General features: G+C 35.9%; 1 protein-coding gene across 3 annotated transcripts in view; it reads right to left on the reverse strand.

Moving 5' to 3' along the window:
* The window catches only part of EGF (epidermal growth factor), a 148,597-nt gene that overhangs the window by 17,003 nt on the left and 108,879 nt on the right, over positions 1-22,715 (reverse strand). For all 3 annotated transcript variants that reach the window (XM_074275420.1, XM_074275421.1, XM_074275422.1), the window contains 3 exons: positions 20,809-20,931; positions 16,691-16,826; positions 3,928-4,092 (listed from right to left, as the gene is read on the reverse strand). In XM_074275420.1, the coding sequence (XP_074131521.1) occupies positions 3,928-4,092; positions 16,691-16,826; positions 20,809-20,931 (424 nt within the window). The remainder of the gene's footprint in view (positions 1-3,927; positions 4,093-16,690; positions 16,827-20,808; positions 20,932-22,715) is intronic.

Raw genomic sequence — 22,715 nt, forward strand, 5'->3', positions numbered from 1 at the left:
TGTTTTCTTCCTTCTTTTAACATATGAAAAAACTGAAGACCAAAGATCCTGAGTGAATATTACTCCCAAAACTTAATGGAGCAGAGCTGCATCTCATTGGAGGGTCTCCAATTCACCATCCAATGGTTTTCTGATGTTCAACATCATGGTACCAAGTGTTGATTTACTAGCAGGGAAATTGATATGCAAATATGAAGTAATCATGTTTCATGTAATGTTAATCTGCAAAAGAAATTTTCTCTAATACATCCTTAATTTGAAAGAGGAATACAGGAAAAGGATATAGACAGGCAAGATTGGGAATGAGATATGGGGAAAAAAGCTACTGCTAACTCTCTGGAAATGAATTACATATACTAGAGATCTTACTGTCAGGTACATACTCCAAGTAGGTCAATGATTTTTTTTTCTTAAGGCTCTAAAAATATTTATACTAATATCTTTTGTAGTAGCAAAGAGAAGAAAACTATAACAATGATTTATTAAGTTCTTACTATGTGCCAAGAACTGTACTAAGCACTGATGAAACAAAGAACTGAAAAAAGCAGGGTCCCTGCTCTTCAGGAACTCTCATTCTAATGGAAATGAAATAGAATATCCTTCAATTAGGGAATGGCTAGACCAATTGTAGTACATGAAAATAATAGAATATTGTTGTGCTGTAAGAAACACTGACTACAAAGAAATGTGGGAAGATTAATATAAACTGATGCAAAGTGAAATAATTAAAACTAGGAATAAATTGAAACCAATGACTACAACAATTAAAAGGAAAAACCAATAACAATAAAACAATTGAAATAGAATCATAATGACCTACCTTGATCCCAAAGGAAAAAATATGAAAATGTTGCTTCTTCCCTATTTGCAGATATATAGGGTTATAGGTGTAGCTGTAGAATACTGTCAGATGTGGTTGGTGTTTTAATTAGTTTTGTTGTACTATTTCTTTTTATTATTGTTGTTGTTGAGTTATAGTAACTTTTTGTGATTTCATTTGAGGTTTTCTTGGTAAAGATACTATAGTGGTGTGCCATTCTCCAACTTATTTTACAGAAAAGGAAACTGAAGCAAATAGAGTTAAGTGACATGCAGAGTCACATAGCTAGGATATATCTGAGGCCAGATTTGAATGCAAGAAAATTAATCTTCCTAATTTCAGGCCCAGTATTCTATCCACTGTCGCATTTCTTTTTTTTTTTTCCTTTGTTGTAAAGGATTACTATTTAAAAGGTAGATAAAAGAGTCATATATTGGGAAATGTAGGTGATGTAAAAATAAAAGATAGTAATTAATTCTTAAATAAATAAAATTAATTCATGTAGTATTAAGGAAAAGCCATGTTCTAAAGTGAGAAAATCTGGGTTCAAATCCTTTTTTTGCTAATTACTATCTCTGTGACCTTAGACATATCATTCTAAGCCTCCGGGAATTAATTTGCTTATCTAGAAAATGAGAGGATCCCACTAGATGACTTTTAACGTACCATTCAGCTTTAGATCCATGATCTAGGACCCTAGAGTCCTAGGGTAATTCATATGTACAAAATAAAAACAATGGAATTTCAAGGTCAATATTTATCTTGATTCTTCGCTGTTGGTACCAAAAGGCTTGGAGAAAGGAAGGAGTAGAGTAAATTACTAGCTTTAGCTTTACATGAATGATATAGCTAGGGTACAGTACATATCCTATTAACCAAAACATATAAATGAAAATTGTGTAATTGAAGTGAAAAGTTATACCCAACAAAACCTTTAGATAAAGTACAGAATGACTTTTATTAAAAGACAGAGGCAAGATGGGGGGAGAAGGGAGGGAGGAAAGGAAAGGAAAAGAGGGGAGAGGAGGGGAGGAGAGGGCAGGGGAGGGAGAGAGGGAGAGAGGGAAGAAGGAAGGGAAAGAGAGAAAGAGGGAGGGAGGGGGAGAGAGAGAGGGAGATGCTAATAAGTTTTTACTTAAACAGTCCCATCTCTACTTGTACCTTTGGGAATAGAGTCATACAAGTCCAGGATGTGTGAGGGCAGCTGAAGTCTTTATTTGTATATTTATCCTATATACATCATTCAACTGCTTTAGCTTTCAAATCCCAAGTCAAGAAAACAGACTGATTTGCAATTAGCTTTAAATCCAGAGCTCTGAAATAGTCAATAGAACATGAGAAATATAGTGGCACTGTGACCATAGCTTAATATATTTTCACCCATTAAATAAGAAAAGTCTCTAAGTTAATTATACTAAGAAATCCCTGGGCTGGAATTTCTTTCCTCAGGCTTTCTTTTTGGGGGGAAGGGTGGGGATGGGAAGGAGGAGGCAACCACTACAAAAGCAATAGCAAATAGTCTATTTTCTTTCTGACCATCAAGGGCTATGAATGTCTCAGCTGTTCAGTATTCTAAGAAAGCCAACATCAGACTAAGAAAAGCAGATGTTTTTTGATGCCCAATAATAATGATATCTGGATGTTTATTCTAATATCTCAAAATGTTAGTTCTATATCTCAGAATGTTAGTTCCCTAGCTATGTCTGCCATCTCCAATGGGGTGATTTTCTGTGAAGAAGTAGCCACCAGATCATATACTATGCTAATATTTATCTAATATAACAGAGCCATCCTCTCTAAGTATAACAAGTTGGTGTGCTAAATCTATAGAAGCTTTTCCACTCTGGTCCTTATCTTGATTTCTAGGCCCAATCAAAACAAGTTTAGACTTTTCTTTCACATGATAAGCTTTCAAATATTTGATAAGTTACTTTTGTCCCTCCTAGGTTCAAGCTTACTGTTAAATTTCCTAAGAAATTGGAATATGCTACAAATCAGGACCTGATTTATTGTTTTATTGATAGAGAAAATGTTAATAATACAGAATAAACTTAAATATGTATCATTAGCACTTTGTTTTTGAAAATTGTTAAACATTTACCAACACAACTTCTCCTCTCTCCTAATTCTTCTTCCCAGTTCCTTTCATCAATTCTTAGATGACATTAAGTCTCCTAATTATCCTAATTGCCCTCTTTTAGAGTGATCTATTTGATAAGCCTGTAGGACCTCATGTTTCTCTCATTCTGTACTCATGTAGCAGTGTTTGGATTTTTTAATAACCCAAGCAAACGAGTTTTCATTTATATTTGTCTTTGTTAAGTTACTAAAAAAAATGGGGACCAAATCTATTGTTATCAGGATAAATTCTATTTTAATAACTTTTTCCCCCAAATACATGCAAAGATAGTTTTTTAACATTCCCCTTTGCAAAAGGTGTTTATGTTTCAGCAGAATGGATTTTTTTTTTTTTTTTTTTTTTTTTTTTTTTGCTGAGGCAATTGGGGTCTAGGGTCAAACAACTAGCAAGTGTTAAGTGTCTGAGGCTAGATTTGAACATTTGAACTCAGGTCCTCCTGACTTCAGGGTGCTGCAGGATGGATTCTTAAAAAATAATTTTAAATGATGATGATGTTGATAATGATGAGAGATATGTAGTATAGCTTAGAGAGATTGGGCTAGAGCTTAGAGAATTGGGCTATTAAATCAAGATCAGGATTGAGTCTCTGATATATACTGATTTTGTGACCTGGGCAAATCTCAGCTTCTCAGTGCTCATCTAAGCAATGCTTTAAAACTATATACTGCAGTTGTGGTTATTGTCTAGACATTTTTTTTTAATCCTGACTAACTCTTTGTGACTTCATTTGGGGTTATCTTGGCAAAGATACTGAAATTGTTAGCTATTTCCTTCTCTAGCTCATTTTACAGATTAAGAAACTGAAACAAACAGGGCTAAGTGACTTGCCCAGGGTCATACTGTTAATAGGTTTTGTTTTTTAAAAGCTAGTTCTGCAGCTCATGCCTATTCAGTTGAGCACAAGTGGTGTGCCTTGGTTAGGAGCTGAAGCATTTATTCTGAATTTCTGATAGAATAAAAGTTTCACCTGAAATAGTAAATCACTCCCAAGGTCAGAAGAAGCAACAGAACCAGCACAATTATGCAGACTGCCACGGTGATGTTCTGCTGTCTTGCCTTTGCCATGTGCCGCATCTCCCACCATTCCAGGTCACTATGCTGACAGCGTTCTCCCACATAGCCAACCACACATCTGTAATACACACATGTGAAGAAAAATAACAGTTTCTCAGGGCACTCCTGGTATTCTCTCATTTATATTCTGACCATCAGTGTCAAGGCATCCATGAGCAATGTCGGATGAAAGTCCAAACCCCCAACCCCTATGTTTCCAAAATCAGCATTTTTGAAGGTATCTTAGAAATCCATCATGGATCAAGGAAGATAATTGAGATTTACAAGCTAACCCAGTGAGGACTTTTGATTTTGTCTATTTACCCTGGGATTGACAGTGCATTTCACATCTACAAAGCATTGATTAAAGATCAGGTTCTGTTATTCTAAAATCCTAAAAAGCCACACATAAAAACCAGCCCACAAAACCTGCAACCTAAGAAATAGTAGAATGGATCAGATCAAAGAAAGAGAAAGAATTGCAGAGGGATCCTCTCCAATCCCATCTGGAAGCTGAGGAATAAAAGATCATGTGGAGTCTCTGAACCAATGACAAGGGTATGCAGTATGGAGAACATAAATACCATGTTATAATGGCAGCTACATGATATAGAGTGCTAGGCCTGGCCTTAGGAAGACCCAATTTCGAATCTAACCTTAAGCAAGTCATGTAAATTCTGTTTGCCTCTCTTTCCTCAGCTATAGAGGAAAATAACACACAAATGGAGTAAAAAACGAGTTGGACATGATTGAAACAACTCAATAACAACAAAAATAGCACCTAACTCCCAGGGTTATTATGAAGATCAAATGAGGTAATATTTGTAACCTATATAACAGATGCTTAATGAATTTTTCTTCTTTTCCTTAGCCAATTCCCTTCCCCCAGCATCCTTCAAAATTTAGCTCAAATTCTGTGAGAAGCCTTTTACTAGTCTTCCATTTGCTAGTGTTTTCCTTTTGAGAGTATCACCTGTTTATCATGTGTGCCTCAGGGATGTATGGGTGTGTGTGTGTGTGTGTGTGTGTGTGTGTGTGTGTGTGTGTACATGTAGAGTATGTGACTATGTTGCATATAAGATATATTGCAAACAAATGTATAGTTACTGTGTTGTCTTCCAGGCTAGAAGTAAGCTTCTTGAAGTCAGGGATTGTGTTTTTGCTATTCTTTTTATCCCTAGTGGTTAACATAAGGTTTCTCATAAGTAGGTACAAAATAAAAACATATTAGTTAAGTAATAAAACCTAAAAAAAAAAGGTCCCCCCAGTTTTTTGCATTAAAAATAAAGATCTCTCTCTCCTCTCTTCCTCCCTCTTTTTCTCTGTCACACACATACACCCCCCCCACACACACACACCCCATTTTCATTTGTGGGATATATTACCAAAATATTATATGGTCAATTTCTTCCTTTGTGATTGTTTTGTTAATGACACAATGGTGCCATCTACTGGGGAAAAGCTCTCTATTACCCCTTCCTAGGCATGAATAATAAATTCATCCTCTCCATTTTACAACTTTCTCTATCACCATTTCGGTATATCGTGGGTCAGCATTAGAAATTAAATGGAAATTTTGGTTGAATTTTGAGGAAGCTGCAAGTGAAGCCCGGTAGACAATACGATAAAAGTTTAGAAATACAAAAATGCATAAAATATATATTATATAATATCAACATATTTCTCCCCAAACAATTGGGGTTAAATGATCTGCCCACTGTCATACAGCTTAGAAGTGTTACTCCAGGGGCAGTGCTCTAGTCACTGCACCATCTAGCTTCCTCCATATTTTAATAATAATAATTCAGACAAAAAATTTTACACAGATTTTTCAGATAGCAGTGGTACTACATCTCCCAGATGTAAAAGAGATAACTACATGCAGGATCAAGCTAATGGTATTCTACCATCCAGCTGAAAACTCTCAATCAGTAGTCCTTTATCAAAAATCTTAAATAGGCCAAATATTGCATTGGACACTAAAGATATATAATAAGAGTGAAATAGTCTCTTCCCTAAAGAACTTACATATTTATAATCTATTTAACTTCCTTGAACTAGACCTGAGGCTTAGAGGGGTTTAGATTACTTCCTTTTTTAAATTGAAAAACAGAGTAAGAAAAAAAAAGAAAATAGAAGAAATATAAAACAAAACAAAAGAGAATATTGTCATGTGCTCAGTAAAACATCAGGGAGGATTCAAAATATATAACAGCAAATTACCAAAAACATATATATATATATATATATTTATATACACACACACACCCATCCCTACTTACATCCACCTCTTTCTTATCCTTGCTGCTTCTTTAATTAAATTAATTAAATTCTGCTTCATAACTTGCCTTGCTATTACTTACCCTCTCCCTCACCCAAGGATCTGTCTCTTGCCTTCTTCCCTTTGCTTCCTCATCCACTCATCCCTCCCCACTTATTTATTTACGGGTTTTGGAGAGTGCTATACCCTTTAGGATATATATGTAGTGTTGCCAATCCAACCTTTTCCTAATATATGTAGGTTTTTAGAACTATGAGCTCTCCTCCCTCATTTGTATTACATGATTGCTATTTTTACCTTAACTTTGCCAACTTTTCTTTTGAGCTACCCTATTGTTGAATCTTATATATACATATATATGTATATATATATATATATACACATATGCACATATATATACATACATACACACACACACACACACACACATATATATATATATATGAAACATAAATCATTTGTCCATGATCAAACAGTTTGTCCATGTTAAGTTCCTTAAAAGTGATCTTTCATATTAGGTCTTATATTGTTATGGGCCAGAACTCTGAACAACAAAGATTCTTACAAGGCACTAAGTGGAATTAGTGAGACAATGGTTATCTAGTTTAGCTTAATAGTTCTCTAGTTCAGTACATGTACTTAGTATTTAATATAGTTCTACAAGATTCACACCTATGATAAGGGAGCATATAAACTCAGACAAACTTAGCCAAATTCAGAGGCATAGAAGGCAAAAGGACTAGAGACTGAAGCACAAGCCCTTGGACTCAGATTCAGAGAGAGAGCTAGAGAAGACTAGCACACTACAAGCTCTTGGAACCAAGGAGAGAGATTCATTCGATCTTTGGTCAGGCTCCTGTTGGTAGGCTCTCCTCCTGCATTTTTCCACTGAGACCAAGACTCCAGAAGGCCACTAAGAAAACTGTCCAGTCCCAGACAAGGAGACAATAAAGGGTTTGGACTTTAACCCCTGACTACTCTTGTGATGATTACTGAACTGAAACGGAAGCTGCTCCCAGAGACCCCCAAGAAAACCAGCCAGAGAACATTACATTTTGGCGCCCAACGTGGGGTTAACCTTCATCTGGGACCAGAAATTAGGGTGAGTACAAAAAGAAAACTGTAAAGGGCTAAACTTGTGCTTCAGCTGAAATGGGACAGATGTTTAGAAAACAGACTTCTTTTCCAATTCAAGAAAAACATGTCAAAAGCTTGGTTAAACTTATAAAAAACCAAGATTTCATTGTAACTTAGGAGCAGATCATTGAACTTTTAGAAACAGTACAGTATACATCTCCTTGGTTCTCTAAGGAAAAAGAATTAGATCCAGATGAGTGGAAATTAGTAGGAGAGCAACTATGTGAATATTAAAATGAAAATGGACTTGATTCAATTTCTAAAGAAATATTTTATACATATAACTTACTACAACTGGCTTTAAGAAATTATGTAAATATTACAATACTAAAGAAGAAGAAAGAGAAGGAGGGGGAGGATCCAGACAAACTAGGTGAAAAGGATGAAGAATTAGACAAGAAAGGAGTTAAGTACAATTCTGATGAAATTAAGGAGTGTGGTACTTCACAGCAGGAGCCATTAGGGCATTTCCCGATCTCCTGACTTACCCCCTTCAATTAACCTTTCATGGGTGGAGGGAGAAGGAGGAGGGGGAGAGGCAGTGACACAATCAGCACCACCTATGAAGCAGCCTATGACAAGATTACAAAAGGCATTAGTTAAAGCAAAAAAAGAAGGACAGGACATATCTGATTTGATAAATGCATACCCTGTTATTGAAGAGTTTGACTCTTTAGGTCAACAAAGGAGAAGATACACTTCTTTTGATCTGAAAAAAATTAAGGATTTGAAAAAGGGTTGCACTCTTTATGGGGATACATCTTTTTATGTTAAGATGATAGTAGAGAATTTGAGCTTATGAAATTTTAACCTTTAGTGATTGGAAATCCATAGCAAGGACATGTTTAGAACCTAGACAAAACTTGTTGTGGCTTTCGGAATATGAACTATGCAGGATACAAGCCCAGCAAAATAGGCAAATTGGAGTTAATATACAGATTACCTTTGACCAACTAGAAGGTAAAGGTCAGTATACAGATGCTTTAGCACAGATTAATTACCCTATAGCAGTATATGAGCAAATCACTGCTGCTTCTATAAAAGCTTGGGGCTCCCTCCCAGGAAAAGATGGAGGGGAAACCTTCACAAAAATAGAGCAATTTTTTTTTTGCTGATTTTGTGGGACATTTGCAAATAGCTGTCACAAGAACCACTGGAGAAAATACAGCTACAAGAATTATGATAAGACAACTGGCTAAGGAAAATACTAATGAGGTTTGTAGAAGAAGTATATGGGGACTACAAAAAGATACTCTTTTAGAGGAGATCATAAGATGTTGTGCCACAGTGGGCACAAATGCTTTTTATGCCCAGACTATGATGCAGAACATGGAAAAATGGGGTTTCTCTTGGCAAGGGACTTCCAGAGAAACTCATCAATGCTTTCAATGTGGGTAAGTTGGACATCTGAAAGCTCAATGTAGGCAAAGAGATAGAGTGAGAGGACAGGGTGAGAGAATAAGACCCAAAACACTATGTCCAAAATGAAACCGAGGTTTCCATTGAACCTCAGAATGTAGATTGACCCAGGGAAATGAGAGGTGGGACCCAGCTCCAAGACCTCAAACAAAAGACAGGTGGGGCATGATGGCAGCCAAGGTTATACCCAGACAGTCTTTAGAAATTCAAGACTCTGATATGCTCAATCAGCCAAAAAGCAATCAGATGGCAGAAAGGGATTACAATTGGGGAGAATACAGGCTTTTTAACCCAACAGAAGGACAGTGTTCAGTGCAAGCAACTCCAATGCAATTTCCAGGTGATGAGGAGAGATTTAGAAAGTGGTAAATAGAAGGGACTAAATAAGTTAATTGCTTGGGAGAAAGGGTTTGCTTGTTCTCTACAGATGGAGAAGGAATCAGATGGGTGACAATGAGAATTTGCAGAGAGACAGAAAAAGAGAAAAAACCTCAAAATGAAGGAGAAGACTTAACAAACATCTGACACTGAAAGAGCATGGCTGATAATAAGACTGTTACACCGAGATGAAAAATTGTTGATAAAACTGTTACAGAACTTCAAAACCAGCAGGAATCATTGGATTTTTCTAACACAAGATGAGACTATTGGAGGACTTCAAAATTTGCAGGAATCATTGGATTCCCTACACACATGGAGTATGGACAATAGATTCCTTTTGGATTATTTCTAGGACTTATGGACATGTATAATTCCTCATGTTGATTCATGTTATTTGTCACATCACTACTAGCCTGCGGTACTATGTGCTTATGTAATTAATGTAATTATGTGTAATACCTCCCATGTTGATATTATGTATACCTGTTTCAAGTGAGACTCTTCAAAACCCCGCTAATCTCATTCTCCAGTTGATAAATGGTCAAAGGACATGAACAGACAATTTTCAGATGATGAAATTGAAACTATTTCCACTCATATGAAAGAGTGTTCCAAATCACTATTGATCAGAGAAATGCAAATTAAGACAACTCTGAGATATCACTACATACCTGTCAGATTGGCTAAGATGACAGGAACAAATAATGATGAATGTTGGAGGGGATGTGGGAAAACTGGGACACTGATGCATTGTTGGTGGAGTTGTGAACAAATCCAATCATTCTGGAGAGCAATCTGGAATTATGCCCCCAAAATTATCAAACTGTGCATACCCTTTGATCCAGCAGTGCTAATAACTGGGCTTATATCCCAAAGAAATACTAAAGAAGGGAAAGGGATCTGTATGTGCCAAAATGTTTATGACAGCCCTTTTTGTAGTGGCTAGAAACTGGAAAATGAATGGATGCCCATCAATTGGAGAATGGTTGGGTAAATTGTTGTATATGAATGTTATGGAATATTATTGTTCTGTAAGAAATGACCAGCAGCATGAATACAGAGAGGCTTAGAGAGACTTACATGAACTTATGCTGAGTGAAATGAGCAGAACCAGGAGATCATTATACACTTCAACAACAATACTGTATGAGGAAGTATTCTGATGGAAGTGGATATCTCCAACAAAGAGAAGATCCAATTCAGTTCCAATTGATCAATGATGGACAAAATCAGCCACACCCAGAGAAGGAACACTGGGAAATGAGTGTAAACTGTTTGCATTTTTGTTTTTTTTCCCAGGTTATTTTTACCTTCTGAATCCAATTCTTCCTGTGCAACAAGAAATTCGGTTCTGCACACATATATTGTATCTAAGATATACTATAACATATTTAACATGTATAAGACTGCCTGCCATCTAGGGGAAGGGGTGGAGGGAAGGAAGGGAAAAATCGGAACAGAAGTGAGTGCAAGGGATAATGATGCATAGATAATTCATATGTAAAAGAATAGATTAAGTAGGGCGGAGAGAGCTATAATAGTGGCGATATCTCCCTTGTAGATTAGTTCTTGAAGAATAAGTCATTTAGGCATAAACCCGGTAAGGGGTGGGAGGCCTCCTAAGGATAAGAGTGTTAGTAGAATGATAATAGTTGTTGGGGTGGACTTAAAAAATTACCCATGCATATGTACTGTCAAAAAAAAGTTATAAGTATAAAATAAAATAAAAAATATTGCTAAATAAATAATAACTTTAAAATGTAAAAAAAGAAAAAGAAAAAGAAAAAAAAAAGAAACCCGCTAATCTGATTTGTCAAGTCCGAGCTTCTAGGGAGGCAGCCTTGGCTTTAGTTCTGTATTGTGTCTTTCAAAGTCTTGAATCTTTTCCTGTCAGAAGCCTCCAGTCAGCATGAAGGTAGAATCTCAAATCCTCTTCTTCCTGAATCCTGGCTCCTTTCATCCTCCCAGAGAATGGGCTTATGGGTATTCTAAAGGTGTAAACTCCTTTTAAAGGTGTAAATTAAAGGTGTGAATTATGAGCTAGAGAATCATTAAGTACTATGCTAAATTAGACAACCCGAATTAGCACCTAGTAATCCTAACATGATTTGATTCCCATTTTCCTTTGGTTTTCATCTCCTTTCTTGAGACATCAGGGAAGGCATGATCACCTCCTTTTTTGGTGTTTTAACACCTTTTTTGAAGAGTCAGAGAAGGCATGATCACCTCCTTTTTGGGATTCTCACCACCTTGAGAAGTCATGGAGGTGATGATCACATGTTCTAAAACATAAGAAAGTGAGAGATGTAATGGGTCAGAACTCTGAACTTGAAACAAAGTTTCTTAAAAGGTACTAAGTGGAATTAATGAGACAATGGTTATCTAGTTTAGCATGGTGCTTAATAGTTCTCTAAATTCAGTATGATTGATTTAATCTTACAACAAATAATGGTTTCCTAGTGATATAATGATTGGTTTATACTTAGTGTAGAAAATATAAGCTAGGAGCCTCAGCTAGGTTCATAGAGAGGCAGAGAAGACAAGAGAACTGGAGGCAGGAGCTTAAGTTCTCAGAGGGAAGGAGAGAAAAATTCATTTCCACCTTCAGTCAGGCTCCTGGTGGCAGGCTCTTCTCCTACATTTCTCCACTGAGACCAAGATCGGTCTGAAAGGCTCTACAGAAAGCTGCCCAGTTCCAGGAAAGAAATAATAAATAATCTGGACTTTAACACCTGGCTACTCTCATGGTGATTACTGAACTGAAAGGAAGGCTGCCTCAGAAGCCCCCAAACCAGAGAACACTACATTATATGTTAAATTTTATGTGAAGTTCAGATTCTATTGATAGAAAGTCCTGAAAATCTGCAAGTTCATTGAATGCCCATTTTTTCTCATTCAGAATTCTAGATAATTTTGTTGGATATGATATTTTTGGCTACAGGCCTAGTTCTTTTGATTGTCAGTAGATATGATTCCAGGACCTGTGGTCTTTTATTATAGCTGCTGTTAAGTCTTGTACAATTCTAATTGTAGCTCCATTATATTTGAATTGTTTTTTTCTTATTTCTTGCAAAATTTTCTCTTTGATCTGAGGGGGTCTCAAAACTTGGCAATAATATTCCACAAAACTATTTCCACAAAGGATCTCGTGGAGGGGGTGATTGGTAGATTTTTTTCTATTTCTACTTCCCTCTCATGTTTTCTTGGATTATTTCCTGCATTACTATGTCAAGGTTCTCTTTTAGGTCACAACTTTCTAACAGCTCAATTATTCTTATATTTTCTCTTGATCTGTTCTCCAGATCTATTGTTTTTTCTTATAAGAGTTTCACGTTCTGTCCTATTTTCTCGTTATTTATAATCTGCTTTGTTTTTTCTTGGTCTCTCAAAGCTTCACTGACTTTTCCTTACTCAATTCTAATTTTTTTTTTTTTTTTTTTGATTTGCTGAGGCAATTGGGGTTAAGTGACTTGCCCAGGGTCACACAGGTAGGAAGTGTTAAGTGTCTGAGATCAGATTTGAACTCAGGTCCTCCTGACTTCAGGGCTGATGTTCTACCCCTGCACCACCTAGCTGCCTTATTCTAATTTTCAAAGCATTATTTTCATCTTTGAGACTCTGTACCTCTTTTTCTAGTTGGTTAATATTTTTTTCATTAGTTTCTTGTTTTTCTAGGATAGTATTTATTTATTTATTAGTTTTTCCTCAATTTCTCTCATCTAATTTTTGAATTTTTTTTTTGAGTTCTATAAATTCTCTTTGGGTAGGGAGTCATTTCACATTATTCTTTGGGGTAGAAGCTTTTTTTTTCTTTTTTTTTTTTTTTTTACAAGTATCCTCTGAAGATGAACTTTCATCTTCTTTGTTCTCATAATATATTTTTATAGTGGGATTCTTCTTTGTCAATTCATGTTTTTTAAATAAAAGGTATTAGTATAAGTACCTAAAATCATAGGATGAGGAGATGATACCTCAAACTTCCCTTCAGCTCTCCCCTCTGAACAGGAACCCCAAACCAAGAGTTCTACCCTCCTGCAAGTATCCACAGTCTAACAGTATCCCTGCATCACTGTTTCTGCACTTACTGTGATCTAGTTCCTTGTCACCCAAGGCCCTGTCTCAGTAGCAAAGCTGGGCCCAGTGTTCCCAATCAGCCGAGGTTCACTCAGTCTTCCCCAACTCAAACCCCTACTCCACAAAGTCAGGAAAGTGAAAACTCTCTGTGATTTTTGCTGAGGCTCCAGCCACAGCTACTTAACCCAAGGGAGATCCCCATTTGATGTTTCTATGGAGCTAGCCCGGAGCTGTTTGTATTTACTCAGGTTAATCACCAGTCTGGGGTCTTTCTTCAGATTTCTCAGGTTGTACACATGGAGGACCTCAGTTCTGCTCCAAGTCTTCTTGGTTTTTCACAAGTCTATGCTCACTCTGAGGTGCAAATTTGTGAGGGAAATTGGGAGAGCTTGTTTACCAAACTATTCCCATCTCAGAATCCTCTCCCTAAATGACTTTCTTAAAAGTTACAGAGTGAAGTTAATTACTTTCTGATTTAATGTGTTCACTTTAGATAGACTCTGGACCACTAATATCAATCAAAAAGGAATCCAAGTATAAAGAGAGAAAAAAATCACTCTAAACATGCTCCACATCAACTAAATCCAATTCTTCCTGAATTCTTCTACTTGGCTCCTGAATACTTCTGTCTGATCTGGGTCAGACTAAATGATGAGGCCAAGATGATATCAAGCTCAGTATTTACTTACATCAGGCATGTGGACAGAGGTGCCATGTTGTCATGGAAAAACACTGGATTGGGAAGTGAGATCTATGTTTTAGTCCTAAGTTTATAACTAGCTGTCTGTATAGCTAAATTGGATGTGTAACTTTTCAGCAAGTCATTTGAATATTTCTAGGATATAGGTCTAACCCCAGAAGGTAAGACAGATGATAACTAAAGACTCTTCAAGCTTAAAAATTGTCTGATTGATCATGCAAATGAGATAGAAGCAGCTGTTGGAAGGATATGCAAAAGGTCCATGAAATCTTTTTCAAGAAGAGCTCCCACATCTTTCCCTCCTGTGAGAACAAGAAGGAAGAAGAACAGAAATGATGGTTGGAGAATTCAATGCTTTCTTTGGGTCCTACTCTATGAGTACTGTTGCTTCCCTCTCATGTACTGCTTTGACAACCAATAAGAAGATAATGTCTGCCAGTATGCCGCACTTCTGGCTCTCCACACAAATTTGGAAGGTTCTCAAACTATCCTGGAAATGTGTAATGGAACTGGTTTGAGCTCTCAGAATCATTTCAGGCTGTAATTATCCCAAAGATCTAATCCTGAGGAAGGTCTTAATGAAGCTTTATCTGGTAGCATTCAAAGCCTTGATAATGATTTTAATTATGTCTTACACTCATTTCAAAGAAAATAACATAAATATCAATATCAGTATTCGTGTGAGAAACAGTATTCTATATTGGTCATTCATCTCCAGCAACATGCATGACAATTGAACATCATTATTGTCGGATTCCTAATATGTGAAATTCAAGAGCATTCAGATAGTTGCAGAAGATTTGTAAAAGTAGTCTCAAGAGTAATAGGATTTAGATGAGACTATTCATTGACAGTTAACATAAAACAATAATATTACCTTACATACTTAAAAACCTGTCTTTGTACAGATCAGATAGTCAGGGGTTTTCTCTGTCCTTTGACAAAACACATAGAGGTGATGATGATGATGATAGTATTAATAATAATGATAATAGCTAACATTTATATAATGCTTACTCTATTCCAGGCACATAGTGCTTTACAATTTTTATTTCATTTGATATTATTATCTTCATTTTAGGATGAGGCAAACTGAGGCAAATAAAAGTTAATTGCATAAATATTTATATATGATTGATCTTTATATCAGTTGAGAGAATTAAAGAAGAGACTGAAAAAGATGTCAGTCATATAGTAAGAATGAAGAATAACAAATGGATGCTCTCTTGTATTCAAACAAATGAATGCTCTCCCCACATTTAAACAAGGTCACACAACTAATTAATGTCTGAGACTGAATTTGAACTCAAGTCTCCCTGACTCTAAGTCCAGCACTTTATCTACCATACCATTTAGTTGCTGCTATTCTAAATTTACATATAATTATTTATAATATGTTTATTATAATATTGAGAGCAGTGGTTCTAAAATGGTGTTAAAAATGTTAAAGGATTACCAAAAAACTAAGTGTTAAAATTTTAGTGAAGGCACTAAAGTGTTAAAAATTTTCTCTCTGTGTTAAAAAATTCATAATACTACTAAGATGTTTTAATTTACAAGAATTAAAATATAAGTAGCTATATTCCACAGAAATAACACCTCTTTGGAAAGTTGTAAAAGGTTCCTGAGAATAAAAAAGTTGAGAGGCATAGATCTTGAGAAAAGCCCCAGTATCCTGTGAAAGATCCATGGTATGGTATAGATAGAGTTGCCCAAGATGAGAAAGCATGGATAGGTAGCAATATGTACCACAAGAGATAAATATTCATAAGTATGATCTCAGACCCATGAACATATTAAAGACTCAAAGACATTTGCTTAGGTTTTAAAATTTCCAAAGCACTGTATATACAATATCAAAATTATCGATAAGGGTAGCCAAAAAACAATAACAGTAGCACATTCATAAGTATGTTGAGGTTGGTACTATCATCAATTATAAATAAATAAAGAGACCTAAGGGAACCCACAGCCCAAGTGGACTTCTCTCTCCCCTCTTGCCAGTCTTCCATGCTGCCTTGAGTCAAATTTGGCTCAAAGCTAGATTTTTATTTCTAAAATAAATATAGAAAGATACTAAGGGATAGGTTTTCAACAATGAATGCAATAGACCTGCTTATCAAGTTGCCCACATTTCCTGAAACCCAATATTCATGTTTACACTTTCTTGATTTTGAATTACAACACATTTCTATAGGCACAATTGGCCTGAAATCCTCTTGGGGAAGAGGAAGGAATCAGAGAAGGAGCAGGGGTAAGGTCAATAACTATAACCAGCTTTGAGAATCTAAATAGTACCTATTGAGAAGAGGAAAGATGAAACGAAATATTGGGGTTCAAGGCAAAATGACCTAGTTGTAAAATTTTATACCATTTTTTTTTTGCAAAACTAGAAATACCCATTGACTGCTCTTTTTCATGTTTCTTGAAGTCACATATTGAGACGTTCTTCTCAATGTCCCAAAGCTGAGCAAAGAGTCTGAATTCCGCTGATAGTCTATTATTTGGAGAAAAGCACAGAACTCTTGGACTGGACACATTAATCTCAATAGACACCTCTACAGTTCAAATGATAGCTAATCTCCTAGAGTTTGAATGCTTTTTAAACTCCCTAGAAAATACATTGTTTCAGAACTGCATATATTCTCCCTCAAAAAGATACAATTAAGAAAGGTTCATACTCACTTGCATGCATAGTTTTCCAATTCTGAAACATAAACACACACTCCTCCATGGAGGCAATATGAATCATATGGTGGTGGACACTCTGATTGCCTGTTTCTGATGAGGGAGAAAACATCATCTCCAGGCTGGAAAGATTCTGGAAGTCAATATTTCAGAAATATCTTTAAAGCTTGATCTTTTAAAAAATGATTCAGTTATTCTTGGCAATATTACAGATGTCTAATTTATATAAACAAGTAGTTTCATTTTCATATTAGTTGAAATATTAGCAATAATGACAGTTTCACATGTCCACTCAAACCTTATGCTTTATTTACTAAAGTTAATGTCAATCCTGATTCAGTCAAACCTGTATTACCTTTCTTTACTCTTTTATTTGGCCTAGAGCATTCTACAGGCAAATAAGACTGGGATGACAGCTGCTAAAGCATCATGAACTCAAAGAATCCCAGGATTTCGAGTTGAAAGGAACCTTTGAGATAATCTAATTGATTTCTCTCTTAAAGATGAGGAGATGAAGACTCAAAGGGCCTAAAATGACTTGTCCAAGATAACACAGCTAATAAAGTTCAGATTGGGATTTTGAAATCAGGTCTTTTGACTTCTATGATTAAAAAAAAAAAAAAAAAGACCTATTTAATAAACAACACTTAATTAGTGATTGATGAAAGGTAAGTTCCAAAGACTATAGTAATAAACAGCCAAACTATTCTCATACAAGCCAGAGAAAATAAATTCTTTGAATAAAGTCACTGAAACACTTTGGGTCAAGTTCTGTGCATACTATATGTGATAAGAACTTTTACAATTGTCTCTGTGTCTTTCATACCTTACTTCACACAATTGGAGATTTACAATCTATCCATTTTATAAGAAAAGAAGGCCCAGAAAACTAATGTAATACCCCTGGCCCCCCATGTAATCTGACATCTAGTGACACTTTTCTATTCCTCAGAGAAGATACTATATTTCCAGATGCTCTAGCATTTTCATTGGCTAGAATGCTCTTGGAATGCTTGGAATGCTCTTCCCCTCCCCCCATCTCTTCTTCTTAGCTTCTCCTGCTCTGACTTTCTTCAAATCCCAGCTAAAATTACACCTTCTACAGAAAGTCTTTCCTGGCCCCTCTTAAATCGAGTGATTTTCTTCTGTTGATTATCTACAATTTATTTTGTATTTAACTTGTCTCCTCAATTAGACTCTGAGGTCCTTGAGACCAGGAACTGTCTAGTCTTGTTGTGCTACAGTTCCCTTTTATTGTCCTGCCTCACTTTCCCTAATTGGTCCTGCCTCAGTTATCTTAATTGTCCTGCATCAGCTTCCCTAATTGTTCTTCTTCAGTTTCCCTTAATTGTTCTGCCTCAATCCCCTTAGTTTCAACGTGCCCCCTTCCCCTGTTCATTAGGACTGATATAACTCAGGTCTAATTATTCTAAAGTTATAATGTAACTCAAGATAAGGGGGAATTCAGACTTCCTGGCTCCTAACTCCCCCTAAGTCATCAAGAATTTATGGTCCTAACACCCAACTTGTCAGAACTGCCTGGAGATTACTGCTCACCAGAGTTTCGACTCCACTTCCCTTTGTTTAGCTACCTGTGGTAAGAGTTATAAATATGCCATTGAGAACTCACATTTACTGCTGGATGCTTTGAACATCAACCCTGGGGGCATCATGAAATCCAGCACAATCTCTCCCTCTCAGAAATCCAAATAAAATATTAAAACTCTCTAATTTCTATCTTGCCTCAGTTTCTCTGGCATTACAGTATTTCTGAGTATAGCAAAGTGCCAGACACAGAGTAGGCATTAAATAAACACTTACTGAACTGACTGATTTGACCAGCATCAAAAAGGAAAAAATAAGTAATGATTTAAACTCAGGTCCTCTTCTCCAGAGCTACTCAAGGTGGAGTCCAGAGATTCCTGGAAGTAAAATGTGACCCATGAAAGGGTTTCCTCTTTCTAGAGATATTTGCCTTCAAAGTTCAGCTCAAATGCAGTTTCCTGCAGGAAATCTACTTGGTTCTTCCGCCACTGTGGCTAAAACCCTACTCAAAAAATTACTTAGCAATCCCCTTGTAATTCTACTTTGTGAGAAAACTTTGATTATATCAAATTGAAAAGTTTTTGTACAAACAAAACTAATGCAGATAAGATTGGAAGGGAAACAATAAACTGGGAGAACATTTTTATAGTCAAAGGTTCCGATAAAGGCCTCATTTCCAAATTATATAGAGAATTGACTCTAATTTATAAAAATACAAAGCCATTCTCCAATTGATAAATGGTCAAAGGATATGAACAGACAATTCTCAGATGAAGAAATTGAAACTATTTCTAGTCATATGAAAAGATGCTCCAAATCATTATTAATCAGAGAAATGCAAATTAAGACAACTCTGAGATACCACTACACACCTGTCAGATTGGCTAAGATGACAGGAACAAATAATGATGAATGTTGGGAGGGATGTGGAAAAACTGGGACACTGATGCATTGTTGGTGGAGTTGGGAAAGAATCCAGCCATTCTGGAGAGCAATTTGGAACTATGCCCAAAAAGTTATCAAACTGTGCATACCCTTTCACCCAGCAGTGCTACTACTGGGCTTATATCCCAAAGAGATCTTAAAGAAGGGAAAGGGACCTGTATGTGCAAGAATGTTTGTGGCAGCCCTCTTTGTAGTGGCCAGAAACTGGAAACTACGTGGATGCCCATCAATTGAAGATTGGCTGAATAAATTGTGGTATATGAATATTATGGAATATTATTGTTCTGTAAGAAATGACCAATAGGATGATTTCAGAAAAGCCTGGAGAGACTTACATGAACTGATGCTAAGTGAAATGATCAAGACCAGGAGATCATTGTATACTTCAACAACGATACTATATGATGATCAATTCTGATGGATGTGGCCATTTTCAACAATGAGATGAACCAAATCAGTTCCCATAGAGCAGTAATGAACTGAACCAGCTACACCCAGTGAAAGAACTCTAGGAGATAACTATGAACCACTACATAGAATTCCCAATCCCTCTAATTTTGTCCACCTGCATTTTGGATTTCCTTCACAGGCTAATTCAAAGTCCGATTCTTTTTGTATAGCAAAACAACTGTTTGGACATATATATATATATATATATATGTATATATATATACACATATATATTTGTATATTCACATATATATATATACACATATATATGTATATACATATATATATATACTGTATTTAATTTATACTTTAACATATTTAACATGTTAACCTGCCATCTGGGGGGGGGGGGTCAGAGGAGGGGGAAAATTAGAACAAAAGATTTGGCAATTGTCAATGTTGTAAAATTACCCATGCATATATCTGGTAAATAAAAACTATTAAAATATTAAAAAAAATCTACTTTGTATATATTTCATATTTAATGTCCTGTGTAAATATACATGTTATTTTTTCCCTCAAAAAAGGATGTAAGCTCCTTGAGAGCGGGGCTGATTTTGTTCTTGTCTTTGTATCCCAAGAATGTAAAATATGCTTGGAATATAGTAAGTTTTTAATAAATGCTTTTCAGATAAATAACTAAATGGGTGGACAGCCGAATAAATGAAAGAATGAGTGATATTGCTGTTTTTTTGGGGGGAAGCCAAGATTGAATATTTTCCAGCCACCAGGAAAGAAGAAAAATAATATGGAGAAGCTATCATGAAAGCAAAACAAATAAATAAATAAATAAAACTCTTTCAGTTAGAGGGAAAAGAAAGTTTAGGAATAACCATTTCTTTTTATCATTAACGTAATTCTCATGCTAAAGGATATTTAGACACTCAGATGATTCCCCTGACCCATCCAAAATTATAGAGGGCAGTTATTACAGCAGACTCTGACATCAACATTACAAATCAGGAGATTAGCAGCATTGCAAAGCAATAATTCATTCCAGACACTATTATATTACTGGCAACTTGCAATAGTTGCCAATCAACTTAGTCAGGATAGTTAGAGAATGCAGCTTAATAGTGCTGAGTAATTCCCAGAATTTCTTCAGTAGAAATATCACTCATAAGGTTTTTCCTGAGTTAAATAGTATCTCTTCTTTGGACCACCCATTAACTTACCAGGACAAACAGATCCAAATCCAGGTGCACCATTACGGCAGATGCAGGTGTAGCCTCCCTCTGTATTTTTACAGAGGGCATTTTCTCCACATGTATGTGCTCCCATTTCACACTCATCAATGTCTTCAAGAGAAAAAGGTGTCAAAGGAAAGAAGAAATGATATGGAAAAAAGAAAAGGGAGACACAGTTAAAAAAATATATAACATCCTTAGGAGGAGGATTCAACAAAAAGTTCTGTCATATTCCCTTCTTTAGAATTGAATTGATCATTATATTCATTCCCCCCCCCTAAAAAAATACTGGGGTTAGGGAAAGAGAGAGTGTGTGTCAAATCAGTCCTACATTTATATGAATTTACTGCTTTTCCCTTCAAAACAAGGACACCTGAGCTGAAATGGCTTCATGCTTAAAGACCACTCTAGAAATTATGCTACCTAACTTTAAGGGGGAAGATGAAAATTTTCTATCAGAGAGGTAAGAAAAAGAGGGAAATGGTAAAAATGTAAACTGTAGGTAAATTTCTAGGAATTTAGATTGTTACTTAACCCTCTAAAATGTTTTCCTTCATATCAGTTTCAGAATGAGATATAGTCTTAAATTTGACTTCTGCGAATATAACATAATATAGTGTAGGGATCTGACTTCCAAATCAGGAAGAGACAAACCTCCATGTGCCTCGGCACAGCCCTAGCAAACAGGCATCTTTCAGAGGCCAGACAACTTTGTGCTTCAGTATAGCTCCAGGGAAACACAGAAACACCCTCAGCCACCTCACCAGTACCAGACATAAAGGTACCCCATGGGCCTCAGGACAATATCAATGCAGCACCAGGTTAACAGCAGGACCCATAACCACTGCTGCAAGAAGTCTGAGACAGTATTCCTTCTACCCAGGGAGTACTGGCCCTGAAGTTAGAAGGAGTTCAAATCCAGTCTCAGACTTTTAATATTTACTAGCTATGTGACCCCCCCCCCCCAAAAAAAAACGCAAAACAAAAAAAATTAATTTTAATCTATCTTTAAAATTTAAAAGAAAGGAAAGAAGAAAGGGAGAGAAGAGGGAGGCAAGGACGGAGGGAGGGAAGGAAAGGGAAAGAGAGAGAAAGAGGGACAGAGAGAAGGAGGTGGAGGAGGAGTAAAAAACAACAAAAAAAGAATCTGACCACAAAAAGTTATGGTGCTATGTTGACTGGGAAAACCAGGACAACAATGTCAAAACACTGATGAATAAAGTCCCAAAGATAAATGGAAAGTGGTCTCGAGCCCAAAAAGAATTCATGGAAGAGTTCAAAAAGGAGTTTTAAAAATCATAAAAGAGAGGCAAAAGAAAAACTGGGAAAAGAAATGAGAACTGCAAGGGAATTATGGGGGAAAGAATCAACAGCTTGGAAAACTGCTTAAAAAGTAGAATTGGCTAAATGGAAAAGGAGATACAAAAATCCACTGAAGAAAATAACTCCTTAAAGAGTATAATTGGCCAAATGGAAAAGAAAGTACAAGACCTAATTGAAGAAAACAAACACCTGAAAAATTAGAATTGGACAAGTGGATGCTAATGACTATATGAGACAACAAGAATCAATCAAACAGCCATCTGCATCCAGACAGAGAACTATGGAGACTGAGTGTAAATCAATACATGCTATGTTCATTTTTTCTTTCTTTTTTTTTTTTTATTGTGGTTTTTTTCCTTTTGTTCTGATTTTTCTCTCCCAACATGATTCATATGGACATATATAAAACATGAATGTATGTGCATAATCAAAATAAATATAAATAAAAATATAACAATGTTTTAATGTACCAAAAGAACCAAACAAACTCAAAAGAATTTTTTAAATGGAAGAAAATATAAAATACTTTATAGGAAAAACAAGTGACCTGGAAAATAGATCTGGAAGAGATA

Source organism: Sminthopsis crassicaudata, chromosome 6 (assembly GCF_048593235.1).
Source record: "Sminthopsis crassicaudata isolate SCR6 chromosome 6, ASM4859323v1, whole genome shotgun sequence".
Lineage (NCBI taxonomy): Eukaryota > Metazoa > Chordata > Mammalia > Dasyuromorphia > Dasyuridae > Sminthopsis > Sminthopsis crassicaudata.